At 32.2% G+C, this 18,002-nt stretch overlaps 1 protein-coding gene across 1 annotated transcript; it reads right to left on the reverse strand.

The window, feature by feature from the left end:
* Positions 1-961: 961 nt before the first annotated feature.
* LOC142333914 (uncharacterized) lies at positions 962-10,197 on the reverse strand. The gene is made up of 3 exons (XM_075381531.1): positions 10,039-10,197; positions 4,165-4,636; positions 962-1,360 (listed from the first exon to the last, which is right to left on the reverse strand). Coding segments are annotated over exons 1-3 (552 nt in total). The 5' UTR covers positions 10,118-10,197; the 3' UTR covers positions 962-1,359.
* Positions 10,198-18,002: the final 7,805 nt, after the last annotated feature.

Below are 18,002 nucleotides of genomic sequence, written 5' to 3' on the forward strand. Positions count from 1 at the left end.
GTTAAAGTAGATGTGTAAAAGAATAAAATAATTTAAAATTACGTTTTCACTTACTGTTGTAAGTAACTTATTCAGTATAACAATTGCTATGATTGAGTATTATTTAAAAAAAATTGTTTTCTTTATTATTTATTAATGTCAACTTTCATAGTCAGCCTATATTTTATAAAAACCCACTTTATCTGCAACATAGCTCTTACATAAAACTAACACATCTTGTGTACTCATCAAGCACAATAATAGTTTATTGTTTCATAAAATTTAATGCCTCTTAGGATGTTAAGCTACTTTTTTCTTTTTTGTTGTTTCCAGTCTTGAAGTAACGTTCTTGCACTAAGAAGATGATTCCAATTCATTAGTGTCAGTTTGGTTGTAAATTTGGGCAATATCATTAAATTAGGAGATAATAATTAATTTTTATTTTTAATCAGGTAATTTAAAAATCTTAAGTTTTTGTTTTTTCATCAGTTAATCGTTTGCTTGATATTTCCAGATTGGATTAACAGATGTTTATAGAATTATGTATGATTATATTATTATTTATAATTATATTTATTAGTCATTAATGACATTTAATTTTGGTTACAAATGTTCAAGGGGATGGAGAGATACTTCACCAAAGGTCCCATACCTGAAAATGGTACTTGAGGAATAGAATAGCTGTTTTCTTTTCGAATTCGCAAAGTTATTAAAGTTAAGGGCTTATAAATCACATTTCTCAAGTATTAGTCTGCCAAGGAGGAAGCCCTTGGCAGACTAATACTATTCAATCCACTTATACTACTAATATAAGTGGATTGGATAGTTCAAAAGCTGAATTCATTATATGTACGTATCATTAGTTTAATTGGAATGTTCTTAATTTTAGGATGAGTTTTGCTGGCTTTTTTAAAGTCTCTCAATGCTCCTGCAGGTTTGCTTTAAATGGAATGAAGCAGGTTATTAAATATAATATACAACATTATATTAGGAAATAATGTTTATTTTTTTCAAATAAATATATAGTAAAAAATATTTTTATATTTAAATTAACTTATACTTTTTTAAATAGTTCCCATTAACTTTATCTGAACACGTTATGTATATGATAAATGTGTTTTTTTATAGTTACTTATCAAAAAGAATTTCATCTTTTATAAATGAACAAAATATCCATCAGCTAAATTTTATACTACAACTTATTTTAAAATCACAGAGAATACCAAAAAAATAATCAATTTATACAATAATAACATTAATTTAATAAATAAAAGTTCTTGAAAAAACACTTATAATGACTTGCTTATCATTTGCTTTTAGTTCATGTTTGTAAATTATTGTTAAGATTCATTGAGCAAAAATTCTTCTGTATCACTTTAATCTGAAAACAAAAAACATACAGGATAAAAAATTATTTATAAGATATATATCAAAGAAATATTCAAATAAATCAATAATAATAAAATTTATATTTTTTTTATAATAAATAAATTACCAAAATATGTGCAGTGTTCTAAAAATTATCTTTATGTAATAAAGAAAAATGAAAGAACCATAGAATCATGTACGAGTGTATAATAGTATAATAAAGCAGATTTTTTAACAATGAAAGTACAGTTATGTAACTTTTAACTATAATATTTAATTATGCAAACTGAGTAAACTGAAGTGTAGTAAACTCTGTTACAATTGCCAGTTATTTTTATAATAAACTATACAAAAATCCCATCTGTATTTAAAAAATGTTTTTAAAATAACCAGCATTTGAATGAAATAAGTGGTATGATGAATGTACTGTGTTAAGTAGTTAATGAAAAAATTAATTCCACTATTTTTATATTATTTTTCAGCTACAATATATAATTAATTATTCTTTGAGCAAATATGTCAATAATCAAGCCATTTGTATAATTTAAGGTAATAAAATAACTTTATAATACTATTTTCATAAGAGCTGTCATTGAAACTAAGTTGTATTTTTTTTATTAGTTCACTTGTTTTTTTTTTTATTATTTCATTTGTTTGAACAATACAAGAATACTAAAGAAAGGGGTATTGTGGGGTTTTGAACAATGATTAACAACATACTAAGTTCAGGTTTCATCAAGAGCTCTTGACTGTAAGGGATGATCTTTTGTAAGCAGAAATGATTTTCCACTGTATGTTTTATTGTACAGTGTGGAATACTTCATGAGAAATCTGGTCTGTGCATTTTATAGTACAAGGCAATTTTAAATGATGGACTCAATTTAGTAACTCTATACTCCTGAAATATACGTTGTATCTTACTGATCTACGTAGTAGTTGAGAGAGTAGGTCCAAAAGTTTCAAATAACACTGCTAGAGTGCATGAAACGACCAATAGACTGCTTGCACTGCTACTATGGGACAGTTGTGGTAAGATGGCTACAGTGCAACACAAGGTTTTCTGTGATTTTGAGTACAGCAAATCTCAGTTGGTAACTGCAATGCAGCTTGTGTTTTGTCTCCTATTTAATGTTGGCCCTCCAGCAAGAGCATAATGTCGTTGGTTTCACCATTTGGGTTTCAACAAAAAGGGTGCCTCTGTAAAGACAAAGATCATAAGTTGACTGCATATAGCAGAGAAGAACATGAGACAAACTGAAGAAATTTTTATATGAAGTTCAAGAAAGTCAACCTGTAGAGCAAGCAGGTAACTTGGAATACCTCAACCAAATGTCTGCTGTGTTCTGAGGCATCGTTTACTTTTCAAGCTACACTGCTACTACTTTTACAGGCTGTTCCCGAAAATGACAAACCAAAGCATGTTGAATTTTATGATCAAATGTTTGAAACATGGGGGATATCACTTTTCTTTCAAACATAATTTTTAGCGATGAAGTGATGTTCCATCTTAGTGGAAAAAATTAATAAACACAATGTTTGCATATGGGGTCTACAAGATTCCCTTGACACACTGAAACATGAGCAAGATTCCTGCAAGGTTAATGTCTTTTGCATCCTATCACAAATGATGGTTTATGGACCATTCCTTTCTGCAGAACATATGGTTACTGGAATAATATGTCAGAATATGCTGGAAAACTAGCTTTTCCCTCAACGAAATGAAGATTCTCAAGATTTCATTTTTTAGCAGGGTGGATCCCCACTCTCGCACCTAAATGTTTGTTGCTATATGAATGAATCACTACCTCAACAATGGATAAGATGCATCAGGAATAAAGACTTGGCTCTTCACTTCTGGCCTCCAGGACTACCTGATCTCACCCTACGGGACTTTTTCTTGTGGGGATTTGTGAAAGATGCAGTTTATGTACCTCCTCGACCAACAAATCTGACTGACCTGCTGAATCATATCACAGATGCGGTGAACTCAGCAACACAAAATGTGCTTCCTCACAAGCGGGAAAAATTCAGCTACCACATATGTGTGCCATGCAGCGAGATGGGGCCACATTCAACATTTATGAATTGTGTCTGTAAACTTTACTGTCATTATTATCAGATGTAATTTACTTCACATTTGTCATAAGTTCTTAATCTAGTATACACAGATGTGAAATCGAGTATTATTATTTTGAATTACTCTGTATATCTGATTCATTCTTTTCTACTTCCTTCTGAACCAAGAATACTGAAACAATTAGTGAAGAGTTGGCTCTGGCTCATGCTGTAAAACAACATGAGTTGCATAAGTCTGATACACATTCTTGGTCTTTACTATAATATTTTATTTTGGTTGCATCAACATTACAGTGACAGTGGGCAATTACATGAAAGAAATTAAGAATTTAAATACATGAAAACAATAAAATTAAAATGAAAAAAAGGTTGAATGTTAATGAAAATGAAAAAAAAAACAATGTATTTAAAAAATAATTTTCAGTGAATTTTAAATTTGAATATTGAAAAAAAAAACAATTTGGAGTATTCTACTATATTACTTCTAAACCTCAGATAAAAATAAATTGAGTAAAACCTCTTTCAAAGAAGATGCTAGTCAGACATACAAGAAAGGGTTCACAGGTATACAAAATATACAGTTTGTACTAGATTCAAAAATTAGACTTAAATTAACTTTTTTAATCCATATTTTTCTTCTTTTTTTCAGTAAAGTATGCAATTTCTGTTTAATTTATTCCACTTAATTTCAGTTATTTAGAATTATTTATTTTTTCTTATTAGTTTCATTTAGTTTCTTACCAGTGGAGTCCACCTCCTTGACTTCCTGATTGAGACTGTGCCTGAGCTTGAGACTGTGCTTGACTGTTGGATGCTGATAATCCAAAACCAAAAGGCGTATTTAAGTTAAAATTTTGACTTTGTGATTGAGATTGAGCCTGTGACTGAGATTGACTAGAAGAACCACTGCCTCCAGAACCACCTCCAGGGTAGCCTCCATAACCACCACCAGGATAGCCTCCATAACCTCCACCAGGCCCACCATATCCACCTCCAGGCCCACCATATCCACCTCCAGGCCCACCATATCCTCCTCCTGGATAACCACCACCATATTTGTTGTGTTTGTGATGATGTCCATGGCCGCCTCCCTGGCCGCCTCCATAGCCTCCGCCAAAGCCACCTCCATAGCCTCCTCCATACCCTCTATCACCTCGGTCATAGTGGTGTGGTTCTGGTGAACGTTGAACTCTTGTACTAATTATATCTTCTCCTGTTAAATAAAATTTTAATAATTAGTTTTTCTTAAAACTTAATTTAATTATTTAAGTTATTTTTAAGATTTTATTTACAATAACTCTTTAAAAATATTTTATTATAATTTATCAGTTGTCTTCATGTTGAGCTTTTTGTTTTGAGCAAATGGTTCTGGAATAAAAGAGAAGTGGTTTGTTCTCTAAGAGGTGAATTAATTTTTTTACAATGGCTTACGAAAATGACTCGGCTTCCATGTTATTTGTAAAAACAGAGTAATAGAACAAGAAAATTACCAGTAAACTGTTAAACCTCCTTTTTTAAAATCTTTTAAAGACAATAGAAACTTGTGTCAATTAAATTCATATAAAAAACATTTTGTTTAGTTAATGCTGCAGCAAAATACTAATATTAGGGTGTTTACATTTAGTTGGGTGTATCTGATTTCATGTAATTACAATTGAATATCTCAGATACTCAAAATTATACATCTAATTCCAATAATTGTTATTCATTCAGCAACTTTAACTTGGAATACATTTATTTATTTTCCTTTTTTTAATATTACCCTAAGATATATAATTTACATATAATATAGTTAATTATTTTTTATTTATTATCTTGTTTATTTTTAATCAGTGTAAATCATCCATTTCTACTTTATTTCATAGCCCTGCCTTTTGTTAATAATATATTCTATCAATTGACATACGTTAATTTTTATTAAAAGAACATATTTTAACATATGTTAAAATTTACCTGAGTTTTTCATTTTAAAATTTACCTGATTTCATTTACCTCATTTTTTTATTTTTACTTTACCACAATTAAAGTATTTGCAAGTCTAAAATTACCAAATATCTCATTTATTGTAGTCGGAAATAGGAAAAATTTGCAACCATTGTTCAAAATTTTTTTACTTGTCACCCCCTTTCAAGGTCCAGTTTATAAGTCTAGAAATTGGTTTTTCATATTCACATGAAAGTTACACGCACCGAAAACAAAGTTGATGTCTTTATTTGTTATCGAGAAATAAAAAAATTATAACCCGGTTTCAAAAAAAAATTCAAAATTCAATTTTAATCCTCTAAAATCAGAATTTAAAATCTAGATATCCTTTTTAGATATTGATATTGATTTATATTTTTAGATATTGAGATACTTTTTAGATATGAAGATTGCATACACTAAATATCAAGCTGATATTTTCATTTCTTACCGAGAAATTACAAAAATAACCAGGTTTAAAAAAAATTCCAAATCTATTTTAACTCTTTAAACTCGGAACTTCAAAGATCTAGAAGTTAGTTTTTAGATATTCACATGAAGATTACACGCTCCAAAATCAGGTTTCTATCTTCATTATTCGTTACCGGTAAATTAACAAATTAGTAAATTTCAATGTTACACAGTTTTAAGCTTTTAAACTCAAGATTTCAAAAAATCGTCTTAGGGTGAACTGATACCGTATGAAGAACATGTATACAAATCTTTATCAATTTATCTTCAATAATATTTGCTGGGCTTTGATGAATCATTCAGTCAGGACATGCTAATATCTATACAAATAAAAATGTAAATGTTAGTTTGATCAAAATCTTAAATCTCCGAAAGTTCTTCACAGATTGCTTTAAAATTTTGACACAACATTGTATTTGAATACACGCGTGTTTTTATATACCTACTATTATATAGATGTCACACTTATGACAGGTAAAAACATGCTTTTTTTGAAAAACAGTGCTATTTGTTGGACGTAAAAGCAACACACGCTATACTAAATATTTTACGATTCCATTTCAGTGTTTCCGGATGTGTGTCCGCTATAGACTAAAAACTATTGGACTGATTTACGCGCGGGAAAAAAGGGAGTAAGAGAATAATCGGAAAAGGGAAAAATCGAAAAAGTAAAAGGGAAGAAGGGGTAAATAGGAAAAAGAAAAAAAAGAGGGAAAACGGGAAAAGAAAATGGAAAGGTATAAGAAATGGGAAGGGGAAACTGGAAGGGGGAAAATTAAACAAAGGAAAGAGAAACGGTGGAAGGAAGGGAAAATGGAAGGAAACGGGGAAGTAAAGGGGAAATGGGGAATGAGAATACGATAAAATGAAATGGGAAAAGAGGGGAAAGAAAAAAGGGGAAAAGGGAAAAAATAAAAAGGTTAAATTTTGTGAATTTCCCTAATGTTCATTTTGTTAATGTTTTATCAAACTTTCAATTGCGTTGATTTATATATACATATATATATATATATATATATATATATATACTCAAATCTAGCAATAGCGAAGCATAATAATTTGTTTTTAATTTAAACGTTTATTTTTCTTTTTAAATAAAATAATTACTTTATAAACCCAATATTTGATCAATTTTCCTACCGAAATATATATTAAAATAAATCATGTCTAATATATGATAGCTGAGTTAATAAAAATCTTTTCAAATTAAATTCATCTACAATATACTTAAAAAAAAGTGTTGGTATTTAAAAAAAAAAGTGTATCGTTTGCTACTCAAACAGAGCTTGGCCCAAAAACATCATATTAAAAGGCTTAATGAAAAAAAGTTCAGATTTTTGGTTTAAATTACAACCCAATCGACACATATCATAAAAAAAAATTAAATTTTCCTCATTAAATGATAAAACTCTTCAAATTTCCCTAGTTCACATCATCACACCGCCTACTGTGTATTTTATGATATAATACTTTTTGAAGATTTATTAATATCCATAAATTTACCCTTAAAAACGATTTTCGAAATGCTTTGGAAAAAATAGTTTTTTCAAGTTTTCACTCATCCAAAACTAAAATTTCTGGTTTACTATTGTAACAATCGATGCAGTACTAAGCGATGAATTTATGCGTTATAAGTGAACCAAATTGGTACGTTCACAGTATTAACTGTTGCATTACATTGATTCTGGTACGTAATTATATACCATACAAAAAAGGGATATAACTTAATACAAAAAAATCAGTTAAAATGCCAAAAAAATCTTAAATGAAATCAGTTTATTAAACACTACTTTTGAATAGAGATAAAAATAAACGATTTTTTTTAAAATTTTTAAACAGATTATAATGCTAGATAATTTGACGATTGAAAACAAAATATTCCCCATAAACAAAGAATATATGAGTTTCAAATGCAATTAATTTTTGCCACATTTTATTAGATCAGTTAAGACAACCTGCAACAATTATATTATTTTTTTCTTTATCGATAAAATAATGTTCCAGGTTTTATTGCTTTCATGTAAAAAGGATTTTTATAACAAATTTCTTTATAAGTAAATGAAAAAAATTAAACCATTACACTTTTATAATACGTTGCAAATCATGTATCAAAGCTACGAATACGACATATTAATTCGTTATTTATTCTCATGATCATTTACTCTAACATATAATTATCCTGAATTTTAATTAATAAAAAATATAAGTTAACTATTTGTTTGTTAATATAAAAAAATTATACATTTTTACTGCATGTTTAAAAATAAGAAAATTATATTTTTATGAACAGAACTAATCGTTTTTCACAGTATAGAAAATAAGAAGAACTAGCAAAGTAATTATAAAAATTAAAAGAGCCAAAAAAAAAAAAAAACAATAGAATACATATTTTTTAGAGGTAGGAAGTCATTTCAGGAATAGTTTTTCTAAAAAAACTGTATTCATGTACAGACAAGTTTATCAAATTTGCTGAAGTAAAGTTTTCTCTAAATCTAAAAAACCCTTCAATAAAGGCTAAAATAAGAAAAAGAAAGTTTAAAAAACTTTTCTGCATTTTAGGTTTGGATCTACTTTATTTTAAAAAAATTGTAGACATTTCTTGATAGATTTATATATGAAGTATAGACATTCAAAAGATTTTGAAAAATATTAATATTAACTGAAGGGAGAGTGTGAAAAAGAACTAAGAGACATATATTTCAATGTTTTAAGAAGTGGGAGTTGATTTTCTGATTTTTTAAAATTATTTATGTGTGCATTGTAGATAAAAAATTTGCTTTAATAAAGTTTTCTCTAAAATGCCTCTGATAAAAACCAAAATCAGTTTTTTTACGATGTCCCCACCACCCCATAATGAGTTCTGAAAAAAATTAATATGATCCATACCCCTACATAGAAATATTTGAGCAAATTAAAAAAAAAATCGGATTGGTCAATCCTGAATTGTAAGACCATAAGCAGTGTGACACACGTTCATATGTACGGAATACACATATGTTTTTTGGCGTAGATGAATTAGTTTGAACGTAAAACGTTAAAATTAAAAAAAATACCCGAAATCCCTCTTTTGACATGAGCATCATACTTTCCCCTTTAATATAATTTTTAGCTATATTCGCCGGGAAGGTAAAATACTGTAACAGGTTCTAAAAATAAGTAAAATAATATGTACTGACCAGTACATATTAAAAATAAATATTTCTCCGTGTTTCTAATTCGTAATCATATATATATGCGTATAAATTATTAAAAAAAGTCAGACATCAAATGAAGTAAAATTAAACTACTAAATCGTATTCAAATAATTTATTGTATTTTTATAATAAGATTAATATATACATCATAAAAGCGGTTTGCAATTACTTCGTAATTTTAGTAAATTATTGTATGTTTAAATAATTGTTTTTAATTTAATTTAATGAATGCTGTCTTTATAAATGATTTTCTTATAATTATCTCCAACATACGTTTTATTCGGGATAGATTCAAAATAAAAAAAGACCGGGATTCGAAACCGGAGGTCCCGGGTTCAAATCCCGGTCAGGCATGGCATTTTCACATACCCTACAAATCATTTATCTCATCTTCTGAAGCAATACCTAACGGTAGATCAGGAGGTTAAACAACAACAAAAAAAAACTTCAAAATAAAAGTTTAAGTATTTATAGATTATTGAGTATCCTTTTAACATTTTTTTTTTTTTTTAGATAAAATAAATAAAACTAGACTTTTTAATCAAAATATAATAAATCTACTAAAAACTATTTTAAATATGTTTATTTTTATAACTACAAACCGAATAAAATTTCATAATAAAATATTTTTAATAATTTATAATTTAAAAAAAATGACATTGAAGATGGTCGCCGAGATCACTAAAATCGCTTTGATTAAGTAAAATGGTTTTATCATAAAATTTACTTCTGTTTGTTAAAAAAATTATATTTTTTTAATGATTTAATCTTAACTATCATGGACAAAAAAGGGAATAAAAAATGTCAATAAATATTTTTATTAATATAGAGGCTTATATAAATAAATTACCTTAGCTTAATAAATTATTTAAAAAAAAACTTTTTATTAGTTTTTGATGAAATTACAATTAATAAATATTATTTTAAATTAAATATCAATAATTTATACAATTTATATTATATTTAATGAAAATTTATTTTTTTTTACCTTGAGAGGGTGATATCTGCACTATGCCGCAGTGGACTGAGGCTAGCCCAGCTAGCAATAACGTAAAAACACCTTTCATTTCGGCTGGAGATGAAATCAAAAACTGACAAGAAACTGAATGTTCTGCTATATATCTAGTGGAGGAACGATAAAATCTGCAGGAAAACAAAAAAAAATTGTAAATCCCAGACCTTGACTGAACGCACTGTGATTTCGACCTCTCCACCTCTTGAAGCTTTTAACACGCATGCTCACTAACCGGTTTTCGATATTAATATTCGTGTTAGCGTTCTATAATTGTTTAACAGACATCTTCCCTCACCATTATGGAACTAGTTGTGTGTATGTGTGTATATATAAATATATATATACATATATATATATATATATATATATATATAATGTTTGTGTTTTCCTTCTTTCTTAACTGATCTTGCCGAACTCAATTTTATATCATTACCAAGGTAATTGGTACAAAATTTTAGTTTAGACTTTCCTTCTGCTAACCAAAATTGATTTATATTTTTCTAAATGATGACGTTATAGCAATCAGTTTTGCGTATTTTTAGAATAAAATTGTATTGATGAAACAAAAAAAACACTATGAAAATGAAAAAAAAATAAAACTTCTTATGTACAACACATGAGATGTCTGTAATTCACATAAATATTAAAAAAAAAGTTACTGGTAAATCATTACATACTATTTACTATTGTATAGTTTGCATTAAATGACGTAAATCTCTTTTTAACAAAAATTAACAAAACCTATCATCATTTTAATTTATTTTAATAGAAAATTATTTCTTAGGTACGTGATTCTAGTCAACATTTCTCAATAAATGTCTTCTCTTAAGAGTAAATCAATACGTAAGTTATGTTTTACAATGCAAATTAAATATCAAAATTGATAGGTATCTTTAAAGTTACAATAAATAGGTATCTGTTAAATTCACAATTAATCAGCTTTGACCGAAGCAGACTCGCAATTAGTACAGTACAATCAGTATTATGTACATATGTTCTCACAAATACTGTATGTGTGTGTTTATATGTGCAGTTTGATGTTTAAGTATGAAAACGGCTTCATATTCCAAAACTGAGGGTACTAAGAGGTAGAAACAAGTGTGGATCTACATAGTTACAAAAATTACTACTTTACGATGTATTTTTATCCACTATCTTGGATCCGCCAAATTGAATCGAAATTTTTTTTTAATAGGAAGTTGGATGGATATGTGATACATGATTTGAATGTAAACATTTTACAAGAAAATGATGGAGAAACCCATTTTTTGATAAATGCCTTCGTGTTTTAGTTATAAGCAATCAAAGTTCTAAAAACGGAAAATCGCGGTAGTAATAAACAACCCGTAGTAACTTCTAATTTCATATTTCCTGCAAAATTACATCTAAAATCCAACTATAAACAGTTAATGTTGAATGAACGGCTTAATCACTAATAATAACAGCTTTTACAATAATAAATAACAATCATGATAATACAAATAACTAATAATTTGGAACACTATTACAAATTATCACAAAATTTAATTTTAAAATTTAGTTAAATATTTTCGATTTTTTTTTTCATTGTTTGTTTATAGTCGCATCAACGATAACAGTCATTAGTAGCTTAAATAAAACTAAGTGATCATAAATAATTAGACAATAAATAATCAACTGGAATATGAATAACAAATGGGTAACAAATGGGTAACATTTGCATTATTGCATAACCACTAGACAATTTTCACTGCACACACAATAATCCGTAACTAAGCTCACGTAAGCAAAACCTCTAAATTAAATTCTTCAACCCATTACCCCAGAGAAACCGCAACAGTCTTTTTATCGTATTTATTCTGGTTGAGTAAAGCCTTCACACTTGAACCCAGGTTTAATTGTTTCGAATAGACTCGAACATTGGGGAATCTATGAGTAAGTGGTTTACGGACCATTTTACATTGCATGCCTCACAGTTCTGCTGAAGAGAGCCAAATAGATGAACGTGAGTTAGCTTTGTGTGTCCAATCCTCAGCCGAGTTCGCATGACTTGGGCTTTTCTGTTGTTTGGGATAAAAGTTTTTTCGAAGACGTTCTCCCGATTACCATTTAAGGCCGTGGGAAAACTCAGCAGCCAGAACTTATTCGAGTGAGTACGTAGTTTGACAAGGACTACCTTCATTAAGTCGCTCTCACATGTTTATTGTAATCGGACGCCATTTGTTTTCGCTCTCTCTGCAGTCTAATCAGCCTCTTCGTTCCTGAGGATGCCACACTGGCCCGGAACCCATACGAATACCATATTGTTTACTCTTGAGAAGGTGTCATAGATTTTTTGAATGATGGGTTCAGATCATCTGTAGCTCAAGCTCTCAAGAACACTTATTGAGTCAGATATTATCAGGAAGCTGTCGGGTCTTAATAACTCTTAAACTGCGTAGGCCTCGCAAAAGAACACAGAGGAATAGCCACTAAATATATATATTATCTTGTTATCAGGGAGTATTATTGAACAGCCACACCTGTCGGCGGAGGCAGAGCCATCTGTACAGATGCGTGTGTATCCGTTGTACTTCTTAGTCATCTCGCTATATTGGTCCCCAGCAGATCGGTAATGTGGGTCCCATTTACGTCTCCTAGGTGGTAAATATTCAATCTTTAGAGATGCGCGTAGCCAAGAAGCGTCGCATACTACTTCCTTTCCGAGAATCCTCGGAACAGACAGGCCTAGTTCCTGGAGATAGTGAAGCAGTCTGAGGTCGAAAGGTTGGGGTAAGGACTTCTTCCCCTCGAATTGTTGAGCGGGCATGGTCTCCTGCCTTGAGCATTTGGAGAGACGAGACCTGCTAACTGGGCACTTACCAACTCTGGTCTCCTTGATTACGGGCTGCACGTTTGGTCTATTTTCAAATGCGCGTTTTGGTTGATTTCCGGGCTGTCTGCTTGAGTATGTACCTTCCAGCAGTATTGGGCTTTCTTGGACTTATGCTGTTAGCACGGTTAGCATAAGTGGTGTTTAGACTTATCATATCCAATTTTAGCGAAAGTAAATAGGTGCTGATTTCTACGACGCGTACCCGCCTTGTTGCGGCTGAAAGGTAGCAACAACTCCTGGTCGTAAGACCCCGTAACAAGCAAGGGAGTACTCCCTAGTTCTGTTTGCATTCTTTTTAGAACGATGGACGTAATCCGTGGTTGTCTGTAGCCGATCCTGTAGCGGTCAAGAGGTACAAAGAGTGACAGGAGAATATAGAAGATCCCCAGCTGTCCATGGATCGCTGCGGATAGTAGTCACATTCGTAGGCTTACCCAGATTTCTTTTGTAGGAGGAAGACAGCGAGTATGGGTAAATCCTACGGTAGTGAGGATAGGATAACTCTGGTCATGCTAGAGGACTAACTGTTAGTTAGGCCTGAGCGGAAGAGTAGGGCGGAAATTTCCCCATTCTCCTCATTTTCGGAGAGTGAAGGCTCGGACATGGATGTAGGGACATCTACCCAGGATGTTAGAGGCGACCCGTCAGTCGAAGAGTTCAAGGCGGCTAAGGACAGACCTGACAGTTCTGTCGCGATGTTGGCTGCAGCGCGGCAAAGTTTAGACAATTTTTTTAGATTATGTCGAAGGTCCCCGCGCTAACGCTGCGGGGACGAGGAGTAGGATATTGCCACGTCTAAGGCATGGTAGGGGTGTTCTTTCTGATTTGGCAGATAGTTTCGAGAACTTGGCCTCCAGACCTGCGGAGGTCAAGGTATTTCAGATTCCAACGCCTGCTCCGAGACAACAGAAGCGTTACGCTGACGTTGTCAAAAGCAAGCGTGAGGCTAGTCAAGCCTCGAAGAAGCCTGAGGTGTTGTTCGTCAACAAGCCTGAGGGGTCTACTAAAACTACTAGGCAACTTAAGGAGGATTTTCACGTCTTCTTAGTGATCAGAAAAAAATCAGAATTAGGGAAATTAAAGAGGCCAGCAGGGCTGTGGTAGTGGTTGCAAACTATAAGGACAAGTCATCTCGGAGTCTCCTCAGGTACAAAAGCTCGATGTTAAGGTCGACCCAAAGTGAAAGCGTAGCCCTGTGTTATTGTCTACGACATTGACCGATGGCTATCCGATGTAGAGGTTCTGTCTCGTCAAAGAGCAGAATGAATGAGGCCGAATTCAGGAGAAAGAGTGTAGGCTACTCTTTAAGACTGGAAAGCGTGATGCCCAGAGGTATCACGGCGTGTTTGAACTTGGCGCTGTTCTCTTTAAGAAGTCTGTATCTGAGGGTAGGTTATATGTCGATTTAACGTCCCGTAAGTTAAGCAGTACGTGGATGTTCAAAGGTGCTTCAAGTACTGTCGTTTTGGCCACAGAGCCAAATTCTGTAACTATGCGTCGTTCTGCGCGCATTGTGGCGAGGAAGGTCACAACCGTGACGATTGTCTGCAGAAAGCCGAGGCTCCATCTTGCGTCAACTGTGAAAGGTTGCGCAAAGAGTGCAAACATTCCGTCAACAGTAAGGACTATGGCTGTTACGTCCGGTAGAATTAAATTTCAATTCCTTGAATAGTTAGTATCCTTCTTTGAAGCTTGGTGTTTGTACGTAGTGTTCGGTGAATTAATGTTGTGAGTCTCAGAGTTCTTTCTCGCAACGTCCATCAGAAAGCTGATCTACCAGGTCGTGCGGGTTTTTAGTTTTCTATATTATAGTGATCCGTTTGCTCTTCGGTGCGGAGGACTGCTCATTTTAGGTTTCAATGAGATGCCAAATCGCTTGTTTGGCGAAAGTTAGGTGATGACTGTGAGCATTTCTTGCGGGTCGTGATTCTGATTACAGGGTCGCCTTCGCTTCGAACTCAAATGGATCTATCTTTTATTACGTTAGTCTCAGTCTTCGATTGAGTGCCGTAATTCTCAGTTGTGAGACCTGGTAGAGTTTCTGATTTCCCTGCGGTTTCTATTGTTGTGTTTCTTCTATACATTTTGACTAGCTTATTTCTCCTTTAACCTGCGCTGGCGTCTATGAGTACTGTGTCATGATTAGTATACCGGATGGCTAGAGTTCCGCTTGGGAGTTGAATTGACCAGATGTAGGCGTGCTTGGCACTGTGCCTCGGTTAGAGTAGTTCAAGTTTCAATGGGGCCGTGCCCGAGAGTATTTAATTCTCCCGTGTGTGATTTTAATGACAGCATGGTGACTTGTCGAATTTGAGTGTACACTTATTACTGGGGCTAATAAGTTTAAATGTTGGTTGCCATCAACGTAGCTGCAAATCCAAGTGGTCCTCAAAGTTACAGCTGAAGTAGGAGAATAGAGGTTATACTCAGCTTCCGAACGGACCAGACCTGAGGTCCTCTAGGACATATATTCTTCACGCTGGTAGCGCTCCAATCGCTAACTTAAAGGTATGCCGTCGTGGCAATATTTTGGCTGGATTTGATATGCTGTCGTGGCATAACTTGTTGCAATCGTTTGTAAAGTGGGTACTTACGGTTGTAGGTGGTTATAGTTTTGTACTGATAGGCGCGGGGTCTTGCATCTTCCGCGTGTAGGCTTTTAGCTTAGTACCTGAGGGCTTCATAGTAGAATTAGGTGCCTGATGTCTTTGAAGGCAAAACTTGACTAGAGCGGAATTTACCGATGTGGATGTCCCTCGGGGCATCTGCATCGGTGGCATCTCACGAGGCCGGACTGAACACTCTGGAATGTGATCAGTTTGAAGGCGAAAAGATGTCCTCCGATTAAACCACTCAGGGCTAGGAACGAAGGGGGTGGTGTAGCGACCAGACACGCTACATGGAGGATTTTCTTTCCCTCGGGAGGGAATTGAGATGACCGCGCATTTGATAATTTATTATTTCCTCCTACAATGTAATGGAAATTTATTGGATTCCGTTAATAGTCTTAATATATGGGTAGTGGCATATTCACCTGTGAGTATTCGAATGTAAGTATTGTAAAATAAGTCTAGTAAGCCCTAATTTTTTCTCTCGCAGAATCATACAGAATAGACCCGTGTTCAACAATGCTTCTATATGTGTCCAGAATGGTGTGTTTGTCAGGATCCCTGTTGCAGGATGATATGAGTTTAAGGATGTTAATTCTCCTTAGACATTCAGCCTTAATGTACTTAATGTAACTCGAGAAAGACAGCTTTTCATCAAAGTTCACACCTAGAAGTTTAATCTCTCCTGTTTCATTTATTTCATCTTCACCCAAGTAATTTTCGATTTTCAATTAATTCATATAATAAATTTTGAAAAAGATTTTAACGATTTATTTAATTTTGAAATTTAAATATGTTACAGATTTAGAGCAGTAAATCACCTCTTACTCTACAACAATACAATTTTTATTACTTTACAATGCAAGTTTTTCAAAGCAACTTCTCATTTTTGCTTCTTACTTCAACATTTGATTATCTCTAAATTAATTACATATTGGAGAATTAAGTTGTAGTGATTCAAATCTTTGTTCTCTTACGTAAATTTTATTATTAGTTTATTCATTTAGTTTTATCAGATGACAATGCATTCTTTAAGTGAAACCGAAAGAGTAACTATTGAATAATATGGCCAATAGACACCATGAGTACATCCTTTACAAAGGATATGTGATTTATTTAATAATAAATTTCTAAACAGAGAACCAATTAGGAAATCAACTGTGACCGAGGCAGTACAACGATTTTTAAGAAACCAACACACTAAGAAATCATCCTCGCACCGGGAGACCATGGCATTAGTTATTTATATTTTTTAGTTATTCAGTTAACGAAATTCTTAAAAACAATCATTTTTACTCTTATAAGTTCTTTTTCACTCTTGTGTAAGATCTTTTAGAAGAAAATTTTGATCGCCGTGTCGAGTCTTGTGATATTAACTGCAAAAAATAACTTTGACAAAAATTTTTCTAATTCAATATTTATTACGCATGTTAAATGGCTATGTTAATAAGCAAAACTATCGATACTGTAGCAATGATAATCTCAGATGGATGTTAGAGGGTGATACACAGTACTGTGATAAAGTTAAAGTTTGGGCAGGAATCGTTGGTAATCGTATTTTAGGGCATTTTATTTTTATTGAAAATTTTAAAGGTGATGCTTATTGCGACTTGTTAGCCGATAGGATTTTACCAAATATCCAGAAAAGGTTTGGATAACAATTAGATAACTTATGGTTTCCATTTAGCCATTTAATTTGTAGTAGTGTTGCAAATTATTATTGTGTATTTAATTAGAGTTATTTATTATTGTGAAAACTGTTATTATTAGTGTTTGGGCCATTAATTGCAACATTAACTGTTTAAAGTTTGTTATTGAGTGTAATGCTGAAGATAATACTAAATAAAAAAGTTAACACGGGGCGTTTTACTTCGTTTTTATACTCTCGCGATTAATCCGTTTTTGCAGTTTTTATTACTTATACCCAAAAAAGCGAAGGCATTTGTCAAGAAACAGTTTTCTTCATCGTTTTTCTTGTAAAATTTTACATTGAAATCATCTATCATTTTCCATGTAATACCTTCCTATTTAAAAAAGAGGTTCGATTCTAATGTGGCGGATTCAAGATGGTGGACAACAATTTCTAACACACGATAAAATAGTAATTTGGTAACTGGATAGATCCGCACTTGTTTTTACCTTCTAGTTTCCTTCAGATTTGAAATATAAAGTCGTCTCCATACTTGAATATCACCTCTCTTTTTCTGTTTAGCCTCCGGAACCACCGTACGGTATTACTTCAGAGGATGGTATTATGAATGTAAATGAAGTGCAGTCTTGTATAATCTCAGGTCGACCATTCCTTTGTGGGATTATATTTATCTACTACATTTAATTGTATATTAAAAGATTTATTCAAATCTTACAGTATACAATTAAATGAATATCCTAAGACAGGTTTAAAAATTCATTACTCAAAAAGAAAAAATAGTCTTAAAACGAATGGAAAAATAAGGATGGAAAACTATTTAAAA

This window comes from Lycorma delicatula, chromosome 1 (genome assembly GCF_047948215.1).
Source record: "Lycorma delicatula isolate Av1 chromosome 1, ASM4794821v1, whole genome shotgun sequence".
Lineage (NCBI taxonomy): Eukaryota > Metazoa > Arthropoda > Insecta > Hemiptera > Fulgoridae > Lycorma > Lycorma delicatula.